The 16411-nt window shown below is 40.1% G+C and overlaps 1 protein-coding gene across 4 annotated transcripts in view; it reads right to left on the bottom strand.

Annotated features, from left to right (window-relative positions):
* The window catches only part of Dip2c (disco-interacting protein 2 homolog C), a 221672-nt gene that overhangs the window by 135696 nt on the left and 69565 nt on the right, over window positions 1-16411 (bottom strand). For all 4 annotated transcript variants that reach the window (XM_013504713.1, XM_013504714.1, XM_013504715.1 and 1 more), the window contains 2 exons: window positions 14892-15017; window positions 7161-7370 (listed from right to left, as the gene is read on the bottom strand). In XM_013504713.1, the coding sequence (XP_013360167.1) occupies window positions 7161-7370; window positions 14892-15017 (336 nt within the window). The remainder of the gene's footprint in view (window positions 1-7160; window positions 7371-14891; window positions 15018-16411) is intronic.

Genomic DNA, 16411 nt, shown 5'->3' with positions numbered 1-16411 from the left:
ACCTCACCCTGACATGCTTACCACTTAGGGGATTTCAGTCTGTTGCTCAGGCCAATACGATCTGCCCCTGCTGTACAGTTTTTTTTTTGCCTGTCATAACCAATTTCAGGGCACTTGCTGTTCTTCCCTGTTAAAGACCCTGGATAATCCCCTGCTTGCCTTGACTCAGTCCTTTCCTCATCAGCTGCTCCTGAAGGTCTCTGCTCCTTCCAACTTCCTGCTGGGTTCAGTGACAGAATGTCCTACTTAGATGCTAAAGCTACAACCCAGCCAGTCTATACCCTCTGTACTCAACAAATGTCAGAAGAACAGTTGAAAGTGTGAGCACATAAATGAGTAAGTTAATGGACACTGGAGAAGTAGAGATAAAATGCTCTGGGTCTACTATCAGCTAAATAGCAGTATTCTTTAATTCTGTCTAAGTGGAACTCCCCCATGTGGTCATTGGTGACAGATCCCATTATAAGTCATGTTAATTATTTTGTAGTCTCTAAATAAATTCAAAATCAAGAGAAAAACAGTGGAAAATGTGGCTTTAATATGTAGAAAACAATGTGCCTGGGTTCACTAACTGACAACAGATAATGAATAAAGCTCTCAAAGGAATCTAATATTTTGTATATTAAAAACATAAAATCCCTGGTTTCCTAGGTTAACTCAATCACCACTGTTCATAGAGAGCTAAGAAGAAATATGTGGCCACCTGTAAAGGGGGTGCCAGTGAGGTAGCCCCATGAGACCACTGTGCCTACCAGCTACTCCAGATTCCTGGCAGGTTAAAGACTATACCTATACATAGTGATGTTAAATAAGGTACCTTGGTAAGATGTGGAGCTAAGCAGAGTAGCGAGGTAGAATTGGCCTACGTCTTAATTCAGATTGCTTGGGAGTCCTAACCAAGCCACCCCATTGGTTCACCTCTTGGGCTATAGGAGACTACAAAGCTGCAGAGGAATTCAGACCTAAGCCATTCACCAGATGTATGTGAGCACAAGCTGGGCAAATCTCCTTTCTATTAAGTGTAAATCCTCCCCTCAATAAACATGTTTGCATCAGATGGATCCAGACAAAAGAAGATGTATGGTCAGAGAAGTCCAGATTGGTATAGAAAGGAAGGGGCCATCACTTGTCACGGCAAAGCATCCAACTCTGTCCTCAAGCCTCCTCCTGCTGCTGGTGATCCAGATGCTGTCTTCATTTACAATTTATCAGAAGACAAAAGTTTCTTCTCTCTTTAGTCTCACTATAGCAAAGTCTCCTTTGGCTGGCTCTAATGGAAATGCTCTAGTTGGTGTCTAAATCAATTCAAAAAATGGTACATCTGTTATATCTAAGCAAATGTGTTACGTTTTCACTAATCATTCAGGACAGACCAATACTCAAGTTTAACCTTGTCTTCTGTTACGGGACACCCCCACCCACCCCATGTGTGTGTCTTATACTGCTACAAATGATTTCTAGTTGCTTTTCAAACTTACAGACAAATTGCCTCTACTGTAAAACCAAGAGACAGCTAGTAAAGGCCATCATGGTTCTACATTCAAACATTCCTCTTAGAGTTCTGAGACAGCCAGGGCTGACTTGCACATAACCTCAGTTTCTCAGACCTTGAATTGTTCTTTCCTGTATATTTATTCCATGAAAATCCCATAAAGATGTGACAAATCTAAGTAAGTATATTCTAATACTGGAACCAAATCCTTCAGCTTTTAACAACAGCTCCTTGATGCTTATATCTACAAATTCAAATTCACGACTGTTATGGTTTGTGTCTGGATGTGTCCCCGCACAGCCTCAGGCAATCATGGGGCAGGCTTCTAGAGTTTATGATTGATTTATGGGTGTGAGCACTACACCTGCCCTGGGTCAGGTAGTTTGTATGCAATGTAAGGGAGGGAAAGAAGCTGCTTGCCACTGCTCTTCTGTTTTGCTCTTGTTGCTTTTGCTATTTTCTGCCACCATGAACTGTTGCCCTTTGCCATGTGCCACTCTGCCTTGAAGCCAGCCAAGTACGGACTGAAACCTCCACAAACTGCGAGCTATAAATAAAACTTTCCTTCCTTAATATTGGGCATCAGGCATTTTGTCTCAGCAACAAGAGAAAAGTAACCAAGACAATGATGAAAGGTTCCAACTGGGAAGCATTTGCAGCCCAAAGACCTTTGCAGGTTGTGACAGGAGATGTTGAGATCTTAATTTTTAATGCAAAATTTGATTGTGCTTTTGTGTGAAAAAGAATTTTCTCTGTTTTGCAATAGGTGGAGCCAAGCGGATAGATACTGAGTAAAGGGTGGTGACTCCTCAGTCCTCTTGCTCAACTGCTTGCCCTTTGGTGACATACTCAACTCTTTGAATCTCAGTCTGCTCAGCTACAAAACAAGAATACCATTTATTCCTCACATGGCTTGGAAATGAAATGACACAGCCTCCTGACATCCTACAACCAACAGGTAATTAATGCTAAGACTTTTTTGGGCAGTAGGCCTGGCTGGGGGCTTTTCTCTGCCTTTCTGTGAAAGTTGAGCATGGAGGTGCAAATGCCTGCCTGACTGCTATTGAATTAAGTACACTTAAACATTGGGAAAAAAAAATGTACATGAATAGATGTGATTCTACTGTCACACTAAGGTGTAAGTAAGCAGATCTATGAGGCATTCTTGAAAAGAGAGTGACAGGCTCCCTCAGAGGGGTGTGGAGTGGGTGAAGGGTTAATATGCTTTCAGATCCAACAAACACTATTTGGATTTTTTTGAAGTTAAAGTCAATAAAATCAGTTTTAAAAGGTGAAAATCACCAAAGCCCTTTTAGGAAAAACAGCCAAGGACAGACCTGTATTTTTACAATACTGATGGGGAAATTAAATACAGGACAGCTTGAAAGGAAGAGAAATGTAAGGCCAGAGTGCCTGAAAGTTGTGGTGACAGACAAAAAGGCCTGGCCTTGGCCAAGGAGCACAGAGGGGAGGTCACAAGGAGGACTGTTAGACTCACGTGATCTGCTGAGACTTGTGGCTGAAGGAACAGTAACAGCTGAGGTCTGCACTCACCCTGGAGTCTCAATCCCAGAAAACACGTCTGATGTGACAGGCACAGAGGCCTTGGTAGACAAGCTAATCTCAGGGCACAGGCTGGCGCTGGCGTGCAGGTGTCCAACAGGCAATATGAAACATGGGGCACTATGAGAGACTTCACGCATGGATATGGAAATGTGTGGTCAGCAATGAGGTGGCCTTCTAAACTGGTGGTGGTGGGATATAGTCGTACAGTCAGCAGGTACAGAAAAATAGGGCAGAAGCTTCAGTCACATCATGTATGTCATTGCCAGGAGACTCCATCCTGAAAGATCTACTGACTTTCTGCCAACCTTTTCAATAGAGTGATTTAAAACTCAAACTTGGCTAACTACAGATAGTGCCTTATCTGCCACCTATTTTTATAAATAAAGTTTTATTTATGCCTACTGTTTGCCTATTATCTATCGATTGCTTTTGTGTGATGACAGCAGAGCTGAAGAACTCCAACAGGGTCCATATAGAAGACACGAAGTCTGAATTATCTTTTCTCTAGCCCTTTAAAAGAAAAGCTTGCTGATCTGCTCTCTAAAATTATAAACCTCTAGCTGAAAAAATGCCCCAGCTGGAAGAGGCGGTCCCTAGTAGATCCCAGCCCTAACTAGCCAGGTTTGGCCAATATCACCAACTTCAGTCTGTAGGGGATCTTTTAAGACTGTTTGTAAATGTTTCAAAGTATTGATAATAGTTTGGGTAATTACACATACATAAATGAGGACAATGTATTACAATGAAAGCAATGGTACAACGTATTACAAACTCTCTGCATAATGCACTAGTGAAGTGGAATCTAGACTCAAAGTGTGCAACTGCCACACTAATTATGTAACAAGAACATAGCAGGCACAGACCTAAGAAATCTGATGAGAATTTGGTAGCTAATATAAATAGCAAACACTGAAAACACTAATGTCAACTAAATTCTAAAACTCTCTAGAAATGGTAATTATTGTTACGACTATCTGGTTAATGAAAATATGTCCCCCAAAACATACTGTGGCAGTGTCACAAGGTCAGTATATGAACAAAAGATTATGGAGACCTTAACAATGTATTTGGAGCTAAAAAAGAAGTTTATATAAAAGTTTAACTTCCTATATATACAAAGTTTAATCCTAAACAATAGTTATCTATTCTGTCTTGTCCTTTTTTTTGGTCTTTTTGAGAAGGTTTTGACTATGCAGTTCAGGCTGGCCTCAAACTCACAGCGATCCTTCTGCCTCCATGCTGGGGTTTCAAAGGTGCACCACCACACCTGGCCCATTCTTATTTCTCAGTTTAGAAATATATTAATAAATACTGTCTCAATTACTCCATTCATTTTTGCTAAATAATTTCTGTAATATTTTACTCAGAATGCTTATTTATATGTATATCTTCCGAACTTTAAGAGCAATCCATTAAGTCTGCTGGTTACACTGCTCAACTTTTGATACTGATAAAATACTTTGGAATATAAACCTCTGTATTTCTAATTGGCTTACAGTTCTTCATAAGTTTGCTTTGACAATAATCAAGAATATTGTTTAGAACCACAGAGGGCAGATCTGCAATGCAGCTCCATCAAATTGTGACACAGGGAGTTAGTAGAACGGCAGGACTGACATTCTGGAAATAGCAGCTTACACCTTCTCAGACCTCAGCATCCTGGGATGCAGCGTTACCCTGACAGTGCTCTTGAGTATGGTAGTCACGTGCAGACCCTGACAGAAGTACAGCAAATCAAGGCAGAGAAAAAGGAACAGAATAATCCAGAATGGGATTTTATATCCTTGACTAAACCAGCTTGTCTACTGAGATTCATGGGAGATATCCCTACTTAACTGTTGGCATAATGAAATCTGTGGAAAAATCTACGAAAGATTGAGCAGAACGGCCTGCCAAGGAGGAGATACTATGTTCAATTCCTTAGCTTTTGTTGGCCAAAAGTCTCTATAGTCTCCAGGTAAGGGACCATAAAATGGGACTGAGGTGTTTATTTTGCCCTGAGCTCTTTCAAACGCCTAGGCATTTGCACACCCACGCTATTATCTTTTTCCTAGGCTTCTGATAATCTCAACCACAGCTCAAATGCTGCTAACTCTGATATTTTACTTCTTCTATTTTGCTACAGGAATAAAGTATTCTAATCCTCCTCTTCTTATAAGGTTTCATTATTTTGCCACTACTTTCTTTCCAAAAAAAATTTTTTTTCATAGTTATAGAGAACTCCCAGATATTCTAGGAACTTATCTTTGCGCCAAATGAGAAATTACCGAAATGTCACACACTGAGGGATTATATTTAGGTTGCACTAAGCCTCGATGTACATGAGTAATGCAACCTTTTATAGTTGAGATAAATTTAATTCTCCAGGCTGTAATTTCCTCCCGGATTCCAAGTGTAAACTCACAAAGGGAAAGCCAAATGCAGCAATTAATGTGTTCCAAATCATGTGTTCCTCTTGGTAAGAGTCTGAGAACCTCCCTAAAAGTGAACAAAATCAGAGAATATGAATACTTGCAAGTAGCAGAGGTGTCTGACATCCCTGCTCCAACACAAGGTAGAGCTCCCAGCGCCTCAGCCATAATCCCCGGTTCCAACACACTAAAAATATGTAATGGTGACACATTTCTGTTCAGCATTTAACTCACTGTGCTTTCAAATAGAGGTTACTAGCTCAAAGAAACCAGGACACATGGCCCTGAAAATATGTTCACCTGAAACAATACCACTTTGCATTTGAATATTACTTTAAAACTTATGATGAATGTACCTTACAACTGTTTTGAGAGATATAAAGATAAGAAATTATCTTTCCCATTATTTCTCACTACAAAACAAAAACAGAAGAACTGGCTTCAAGATCTCAATATTTGTTAGGGGACAAACTGAGCACTGATCCTGCTTTCCTGGTAACAGACAAACTGTCTTATTCTGGATACAAGAAAGGCTGATGCTTTTTTAGCTTCATTCAGTGAGTGTGAATGATGCTAAGATTTCAAATGTCAGTTTGAAACTATTTTGTCCATCAAGTAGTTAATGATCTAGAAATAAGCACTGGGCATCTGAGGTGACTTTGGAGTATTTAACTCATTAATTGCATTTACTATTTGCCAATATGGAGACTGCTAACTGCAGACACGAGGTGTTCCTACAGTAGCGCAGATACAGCTGCAACATCTCCACCTCCCTTAACACTAACAACACAGTCTGCAGCAGCCTCCCTGAGTCTGACCTTCCCTCCACATTGCTATTTTATTAAGAACATACTGAACCATAATCTGTGCAAGTTAATTTATGTTATGAAAAACTTTTATTACTGAAGTGTTTAAACATCTTAAATCCACAGTGGAAAATGGGTAAGAACAGAAAAGTGTTCTACTTCTCCCTGCATGTAAGGTCTTGCCCAGGCATAGTAAGTGAAAGGTACATGGGACCAAGTGGAGGTGAATGATGTATAACAGGACCAATATTTCCTACACTCATCCATTCAACAGATTCTGGTTCTTTTCCTCTAATGACTCTTTGTCATCTCCTTCTCTGCACTGTTAGCAAACATGTCAAGCAAACACTTTCTAATGTTGTGCTTTCTCTAACCCAGAAGCTCTGCTTTTTATAAAAAGTATGCACCAAGAAGCATGAAGCATCTAACATATCTAAATAACAGTAACTGAAAATAGCAGTAAGGCTCCCAACTTCCTCAAATAAGTCCCAAAGTAATACAACTCTATTTTAAAATTCCCTGTTTCTTGTATCAGCACTATTAAAATGTTATTCAAAAGCACAGTTTTGGATGAGTGAGAAAGAAACACAGAAGTAGATAGTCTTACTTCATGAACAAGAATGCAAACCTTTATGAACAAATACCACATGAAATTCCAGTTGTGGAAGAGGCTGGGAGAGTAAAAGGCAATAAAGCAAGAGTTTCAGAAAATAGTAAAGCCAAATCACCCCAGGAACTGGAGGGGTTGTGTGAACTGTGTCCATCAGTTAGGTCCTCTGGCCAGGATATAAACAAAATATGCAACTATGCACTTGGTGCTTGGTTTGTAACAGTGAGAGCAGATATGGGGAAAGGTGCAGACCCCAGCCGGGCAAGGGTACTCACCTATGTGTGTCTGGGCCATGACGTCAGCCAGCCTGTGGGCAGCCCCACTGCCTCCGCTCTGCGTGGATGAAGAGGAGGTGGTGGATGTGGTGGAGCCATGAATGGCCTGGCTGATCCAGTGCTCCATGTTGATGCTGCCTTGGCTGGAGGTAGGGGTTCCCTGTGAATCACCCTGCACCGAGCCTTCATCTTCTGAGCCAGAAGAGGTATCTACATGGAAAAAGAGATGAGATTTGCTATCTATGACAGTGAAGAAATACTCCAAGTCATGTGCCTCCATCCATGGTAGTCAAAATGTTGAAATCCAAATATAAAAAGGATATTGTAAAAATAATCAGTAGAAAAAGGACCTCACATATTGGAGAACAGTCATTCTAGTAAATAATGACTTATTTGAAGATAAAATACACGTTAGTGGCAATCAAGGTTTTGACAGGGCCACATTCCTCCCAAACACTGCAAGGGCAAATCCCGTGCCTTCTCCTGCACCCTTGGCCCACAGTTCCTCCATCTTCAAAGTACAGCACTTCAACCTCTGGTTCTTCCTGTATTTTTTTTGCTTTTGAAACTACTCCCTATGTGGTTAATCCAGGTCTACCTTATCAATCCAGGATAACTGTTCCACCTCAAAAATCTTTTTAAAATCACATCTGCAGAGTCCCATTTATGAAGTAACGTAACATTTTTAACAAGTTGCAAGGGACCAGAACATGGATATCTCTTTTTTTGCGGTGTGCATTATTCTTTCTACTACCACACATCATTAAGAAATGAAAAGACAAACCACAGTTTGCAAACAGTACACCTGTAAAGGAGATATATGTATAAAAGGAACTTAAAACCCAATAAGACAACAAATAACGCACTATATAAAATAGCCAAAATATCTGAACAAACACCAAGGAATATTTGACAAATGACTACTAAGCACATTTAAAGAGATTTAGTTGTCAAGGAGATGAAAATTAAAACCATAATTGCACACTGTTCCAATTTAGATTTATAATGCCCTCCAAAACTCAGGCACTCAGAGGCAGGGCTTTTACAAACTGACTGGACTGTGGTTGGTGATGGGGTATCCCCGGAAGTGGATGCATTCACTGGAGAGTTTGGAGCTCAATGTGCTGTTAGAAGGCAGGATCTGGTCCCAAGACATGAGTCCTTGGGGTGTGACCTAGATGTTTTAGGTCCCTCCCTGCTCTGCCCTTCATTCTCTGCTTTCTCTCTGCTAGTTGATGAGAAGTATCCTCGACCCAGACCCTTCCACCATGAGATTTCTCTGCACTGGAGCTGGCCAAGCATGGGCTGAAACTTATGAAACATGAGCTGAAATAAACCTCTCTTCCTTTAAGTTATGGGGTTGGGTATTTTGTCCCAGTGAGGAGAAAGTGACTAAGACACATACTATTTCATACTCACTAGAATAACTATAATGAACATACAGATAAAACAGCAGCTGGTGATGATGTGGAGAAACTGGAACACTTATACATGGCTGGTGGGAGTGTAAAATTGTCCAGTCACTCTGGACTAGTACTGTTAGTACTGGCAAGTACTGTTCAGTCACTTTCTTATCTCCGAGGCATAATACCAAACAAAAGCCAGATATGTAAATAAATTTTAAATCATTTGGTAACTAAATTAACAGTACAACTTAAAGGAGGACAGGTTTATTTTGGCTCACATTTTAGAAGTTTCAGTCATTGCATGGTTGGTGGCATGGCTGGGTCTGGGCTGAAGCAAGCTGCTCATACCTCAGGTAGGCAGGAAATAGAAAGTCGAGAAAGGAATCTGAGTCACACACCCAATGACCTGCCTCTTAGGACTAGACCTCACCTCCTCACATCACATTTAGCTATAGCACCCCCATGACATAATTACCTTTCAAAAGCCCTACCTATGAGCATACAAGGCTTTGGGGGGACATCTAGATATAAACCATAGAAAGTACATAAAAGGCAAATAAAAACTTTCAGAAAGACTCAGGAATTCCCACTCCCAGAAATCTACCCAAGATAAATGAAATTAGGTGTATACACAAGGAACTACACAGAAATGTTCACATAAATATTATTCATAACAGTCCAACACATGGAAACAATGTGGACAGATATTCACTGGTCAATGGGAAAGCAAAATGTGGTATACCAATCTCATAGAATACAGCTCAACAAAAATAACTACTGCTGCCTACAGTCTCATGAGTGGACCACAAAAATGTGAAATTACCAAAGCAAGAGGCAATCATCCTAAAGGTATTCCATTGAATGTTCATAGTTTAGTTCTGCTAGTAACACCTTCTAGGCTTTCATGTTTCTCAATGTTAATTCACCCTTGTTTGTAAAGAATATTTTCGCTGGAAATAAACTGCCAGCTTTTATCCCCTTTCAGGAATTTAAAGATGTCTGAGCCTTGGTGGCACATGTCTATAATCCCAGCATTCTGGGAGGCTGAGGCAAGAGGATCACCAAGTTCAAGCCCAGCCTTGGCAACACAGTGAGACTCTGGCTCAAACTTAACAACAACAACAAAGATGCCAAATTAAATTGCTGCTAACCTGTATTTTATCTTCAAATAAGTCATTATTTACTGAAATGACTTGTCTCCAATATTTAAGTTTTTTTTTCTACTGGTTATTTTCACAATATCCTCTTTATAATTGGATTTCAACATTTTAACTATTTGGATAGAGGCACAAATCTTTTTATACTTATTCTGCTTGAGACCCCTGATCTCTGGATCTGTAGGTGGGTATTTTACACCAATGTGAGAAATTTGACTCATTTCTTCAAATAGTGTTTTCTGCTCTTTTCTCATTCTTTCCTTCTCATATGGATTGAGGTTCTAATATTAATTCCTGTTTAGAGATCCCTCAGTTTAGTTAATTCTTTTGCTGTTTCCTCAAGTTCACACAGCCCTTCTTCTCTATCTTGACATTAAGATTAGGCACTGACATTTCAATTCAGTATTGTAGCCTTCAGGTCCGGGATCTCCACTAACTTCATTAAAAAGACAGTTTTTTAGAATAATTACAGATTTGCAAGAAAATTAAGAGAAAAGTATAACCACATGGCATTTGCCCAAACGTATGTGCTGCATCACTAGGTCTTACCCTCCAGTGATCTTATTCCTCTAGAATGTGAATATACAAGTGCTACTCAGGTTTTTCCACCTTTATAGGTGAGACAGGAAGGCTAGAGGAGGCTTCAGTTGGGGATTTCCCTTCCCTGGGTTAGTCTCAGAGTGAAGAACCCAGCAGGTCAGTCTCTAGTGAGCTAGATTCTCCTAAAGGCATTCCTAGTTATGAATTTCAGGCTATATTCCTTTTCCCTACAGGAAAAGGATCCTATATCCAAGGACTTTTCTCACATTTTCTTTGAAAATGCTGGTTAATCTACAGGTAAAGTACACAACTGATGATGGGGTGCAGTATGAACAGGTCCTCCCTGAAATTTAGTTCAGACTTGTCCCCACCTAGCGGCACTAAGTCAATGACCACTCAGGCTTCCTGCCCCACGACTGTTTCCTACCAGGGTTACTACTCCAATGTGTTGTGATTTCCTGATCCATTTGTCTTTCCAGTGTGGGGGACTGCAGTTTTCCCCATAACCTTAGTTCTCCTAAATCTAAGATCTAATTCTTTAGGTCTAAGAGTTACCAATTTTTACTTTGTTCAGCTTTTCACTGCTGTTGGGATGAAGCACTGACTTCCAAGCTCCTGAAATGTAACTTGAAACACTCTTATCCCTGTTATTTAAAAAACAAATGTCCCTCTCTCTGCTCAGCTGAAACATTAAAACCACATTTTCCTTTAGTTCTTCTGCATATTGTCAATTTCCTGAATATTTATAATTGTATACTTCAAAGCTCTTGCCTTATGCTGTATCAGTCACTTATATAAGTACTTTCCAATACAAACACAAAAGCCAGATATGTAAATTTTAAATTATTTGGTAACTAAATTGAAACAAGTACAATTAATTGTGGTGACCAAATTCAGCCTCTCAGGTTCAGTCTTGTATATTGTTGGTGGTCCACACAATGTAAAGAGCTGCAGGTTTACTTCATGCAGTTTTACAGTTGTTTATAGTAAATGTGTTAGTGGGAAACAAGTCATTACATTACAGTTAGAAGCATCACTTCAGGCCGGGGAAATTATTCCAAAGGAAGTGGGCATGGTTGCACATCCCACTGCTCTGGCTGAGGCAAAAGGATCGCAAGTTTCAATCTAGCATGAACTGCTTAGCCTTATCTGAAAATAAAAAACGGTTGGGGACACAGCTCAGTGCAAAGGCCCCAATGTTTAATATCCAACAGCAGGAGAATAAAAGGTACAGGAAAGTTTCTCCAACAGAAGACTAGCAGTAACAAACCTAATTAACTCTTTTTTAGAAACTCTGATACTGGTCAGCCACCAGTCATTTCACGTGGAGCATATAAACTTAAGAAATCTTCTCTGAAGACGAGTAAATTTGAAATGAGTTCTAATAACTGTTAGCAGAAACCAAGGAAAAGAGATAAAGGAAAATGAAATTAAGATTTTGTTCAAGTATAATAAAAAATATGTAGACCACTGTGAAGCACAAAATAGCTTATGAATAAAAGATTTTCTATAATGATGGAGACGTTTCTGACTGCAAAAAAATTATCCTATGTATCAGGATCATTAGGACTCCTGATTGGAGTTTACAAAATATATTATATGGCACACATGAAAATGCTAGTTAAATAATTAAAGGAAAATATTTCACTAAAACTCATATTTCCAATGATGTTCTTTGTCTTGCAAAGATAATTATACAACAAGGTTTGTTTCTCATCATGAAAGTTCTGTCTCTCATCATGAGGGACTCAGTAATATTTCTCAGTAGATGGATTCAATCAGAGAAGAAAATAAATACATACAATCACACTGCTTCTTACTTCTAATGTCATCATTTCAGGCCGGGAATGTAGCTTAGCAGCAGTGTCTACCTGGCAAGTGTGAGGCCCTGAGTTCAATTTCCAGTACCAAAAAAGAAAATAGTAAAAAAAAATAAGTAAATAAGATAAAGTCATCATTTCTCCTATAAAAATGGTTCAGGTAGGTACTCTGGGAGGCTGAGGCAGGATGACCGCAAGTTCCAGCCTAGACTAGGTAACTTTGTGAGACCCTGGTTAAAAAAAACAAAATTAAATTAAACAAAAAAGCACAGAGGACATAGTTTACTTAGCGCAAAAGTCCTGGTTTCAACAGCTCACACTTTTAACTTGAAAGGTACATAAATTGGGATAGTTAAGACTTTGAAATATACTGATATATATCTGACATATCAGGTCGTATCTCTGCTTTGAAGTATGTCCTATTTGCCTCACTGTTTGCCAACACTCAGGACTAAGCTTTAAAATACCGGAGAAATTGGCCATAGTGGCACATGCCTGTAATCCCAGAACTCTGGAGGCTGAGGCAGGATTGCCAGGAGTTGAAGGCCAACCTGGGCTACATAATGAGTTCAAGAGCAGAATACACACATACATACATGAGATTCCAAACAGTGCTACATATTTTCATTCATTCTTACTGCACCTTACATTTCTCTTGTACAGGGAAAGGTAGCATTTAGTTCCAAGTGCCATACAAGGTAATTTAAACTTGCAGATCAGAAAGGCTCAACAGTGACACTGCTATGATTGGACATGGTTTAGTGTCTCCCCTAAGGTTTCAGGTACTGAAATTAATCCTCACTAAAAGGGTTAAGAGGTAGAAAGTTAAGCCAACTATGCTACTTAAAAGGTGGCACCTTTGGGAAAAGATTAGAATTAAATCATTAGAGTGGAGCCCTCATGATTAAATCCTGTTGACTTCATACCAGCGAGAGAACCAGATGAGCTACATCTACACACATGCCCCGCCCCCCTCACCATGTGATGCCCTGTGGACCAGGCTGGGAAGGAGGTTGCGGTGTAAGTTGCAGCTTGGTTGGCTTTGGGACCTGCTCCAGAGTTTGGCAGAGTGCCCTTCTGGGTGTGTCTGGGTGGGTCCTGAAGGCATGGCCTTGAGGGTCTATGTGTAATCTCTCCTCCTTCTCTTCGGCAATGTCCTCCTGCTCTGGTTTCCAGCTGCCATGAACTCAGTATCTTTGCTGTGTCATGGCCTGTCACCAGGATGCTGCCGCCTTAAAACTCTGCTGACCAGGGCCTGAATTCCCTGAAATGTGAGCTGTACATATTGGGGAAGGGAAGTTGTGGGTATGGGGAGAGTGTCTCAATGCTGGGGAAGCTGACTAATACAGAGGCCATCATCAGATATGGTCTTTACCTTAGACCTCCAGAACCATGAGCCAAAATAAGCTACTTTTCTTTATAACTCCTCCACTCTATCATGCTGTGTTATTAACAAAAGAAAGCAAACAAAAATAAATATGAACAATGCTGGAATAAAGACTATAGAAGCAAATCAATCAGAAAAGTAGATTTAATTCTTCAAGTTCCTAACAGGTGCCTTAATAATTTCACTTTATCTTTCATTATAGTTTTGAAGATAACGAGATATAATTTATAATTATTTGTACACAGTGGAACAGAGAGCTTTGTAGTTATATAAAATTCAAAATTAAATAAAAGCAGTATTAGATAACTGCTACAGTTCCAGTTTGTCACCCAGAGGATTGTGTGTTAGAAGACTGGTCCTCAGCAGTATCAGAAGGCAGAGGAACCTTTAAGAAGCAGGGTCTAGGGCAAGGTAATTGGGGCATGCCCTATGCAGGAAAGAGTCAAAGGCGTTCTTATGGGACCCAACAGGCAAGTTCTTGCAACTAAACCATTACAAAAAGGAACACTGATCCCTGAACTCCTCCAGCTTCCCCCAATTCCCTTTTCTCATGTGCTCGCTCTCTCTCTCTCTCCCTCCTGCACTCATACCAACCATGATGTGATCTGCTCTTCTATGAAACAGCCAGAAGGCCCTCACTAGAGCCCACCACAGACAGGGACCATGAACCATGCTCTTTAACCTCAAGAACTGTGAGCTAAATAAATCTCTGTTCTTTATACAGTACCCAGCCTCTGGTATATTGTTAAAGCAACAAAAACATAAATGGGCTATTATCGTCAACTGTTTAGATAAGGAGTTGTCAGACCTGTGGACCAATTTGGGCCTACCATCTGTTTTTGTAAATACAGTTTCTGGTTGTGTTCTGTGGGACACAACCACATCCACTCACTGACATATCATCTATAACTACCTTCCAGCTACAATGGCAGAGTCAAGTAGTTGTGTAAGAGACTTTCTGGCCTGCAGAGAGCAAAATCAATTTAAAAGTGAAGTTTGATGACCTTGATTCAAGTAACTGCCTATATTGTCCAATTCAATATAACACTACAAAGTATTAGTATTAGACAGACTTGAAAATATGTATATACCAGTCTAAATAGAAGAAAAGACCAACTTCAATTAGAACTACAGGGGTACAAATGCTTTTCTATATGTAGAAATAACATTTCATAAGGCTTTAAAGAACGTTATATGTGAGGGTCTTGATGTAAAGTCTAAAATACATATTTACATACATAGTAATGCTAATTTTCCCTCCCAGGTTAATTGGAATTTCTGTTCACAAGAACATGACTTATACCACTATTGATGTGGAAACTGAAAAGACAGAGGCTGCTGGGAAGACATGTCACTCCTTCATGAATTCTAAAACACGCATATCACATTTAAGAAGCAGAAACTGCAAGCACACTGCTCACCTGGAGGTGTGTAGGCATCCATCGAGGTCTGCACAACCAGGGATCTACGCTTGGAAGGCATGGGTACTGCCATCTTCCTTTCTTTGTGTTTAGCAAGAGCTGCTTGAACAGCCTCTGTGTGAACATCTAGAAACCAAGAGAAAACCCAGTTACTGTAGTGTTCAGTCAAGATCCTGAAGGAGCAAGCCTTTGTCCTTCCTCTCTGCCCCAGAGGCACAGTGTATCTTCCTACTAAAGCAGATAAACAGATGCAGATGCTGGGAAGGAAAGAAGTTGGACCTTCAAAGTTCCTGTAGAAAGACTTTAAAATTCATTCACAGACTTTGAATTATTTGTTCTACTACCAAAGAACCTCTATAAATAACCAAACACTGGCTCTAATATGTTCTGCTGCTTTTCTAAGAAGCATAGATTTTGATCAACGGATATTTCTCCAGGTCACATGTTGAAGCCTTACAATTCATTCCAACATTCTGTTGAGGGGAGGATGTGCACGATACCACCTGTTAGTAATGGACAGGGCTTATACATATTGAGTGCTCAGTTATGGGCCAGGTACTATTGTTGGGCATCTTATGGACATTAACCCATTACATAAATTCCACATCTATTTACTGAATGTCTGCTTTAAAAGGCAGTATCCTATGTCCTAAGGACCCAGTGTAAGAAAGAGACAGACACTGTGCCTCATTCTGTGTACTTTCTATGAGGTCAGGGATGGCAATCCAACACTACAGGAAACTGAAGCAGGATATGATAGAGATGCACAGAGTGGCTAGTCTGAATCCTAAACTCAGACAGGAGCTCTCAGTGTGAAATCTGGAGCCACACACAGTCCACTTTCCATTTCAGTACAGTCTTTCTGACAGCTGCAGAGAAGACTGCAGGCAATGCTGGGAACCAGTTAGAAGTCACAGTCCAGACAAGACACCCATCATGATATTCTCCACAATTTTTATGAGGGGGTACTCTGATTATTCTCATTTCCTAAACAAGCAATCAGAGGTTATAAAACCTTCCCAAGCTATCAAACAGGTAAGCTGTGGGGCTAGAAAACAAACCCGGGGTGACCACCTCTAAGGCCTTCACCTCCATTACACTTACCCCTTCCAAAACAGTAGTGCATTTTATGAACTGCATTCATGTCACTCCTTCATAAAATCATTCCCAAACCCCACTCCAGTCAATCCAGTTCTTTGCCAGACGCTACCAGAAAACTCAGTTTACATTTTAGAGCAGGACTCAGTCAACTGCAGCCTGTGGGCCATAATCAGCCTTCAACTCTTTTTGTAAACAATGTTTTACTGAGACACAGCCACACCACTGATGTATGTGTAGTCCACGGCTCCTTTCTTAACACAAAAGCAGAGCTGAGTATAGTGACATGGGCCACAAAAACCCAGAAAAAAGAAAGTATTTGTCACCTGGCCTTTTACAGAAAACATTTGCCACTCTGTTTTAAACTATATTATATACCACACAAAATTAACTTATTATATTGTTTTACCTTTTAAGCTTTG

This window comes from Chinchilla lanigera, unplaced genomic scaffold, assembly GCF_000276665.1.
Source record: "Chinchilla lanigera isolate Chin_1 unplaced genomic scaffold, ChiLan1.0 scaffold00091, whole genome shotgun sequence".
Taxonomy (NCBI): domain Eukaryota; kingdom Metazoa; phylum Chordata; class Mammalia; order Rodentia; family Chinchillidae; genus Chinchilla; species Chinchilla lanigera.
The sequence above is the reverse complement of the archived record's forward strand: the minus strand, read 5'-3'. Positions and strand labels throughout refer to the sequence as shown.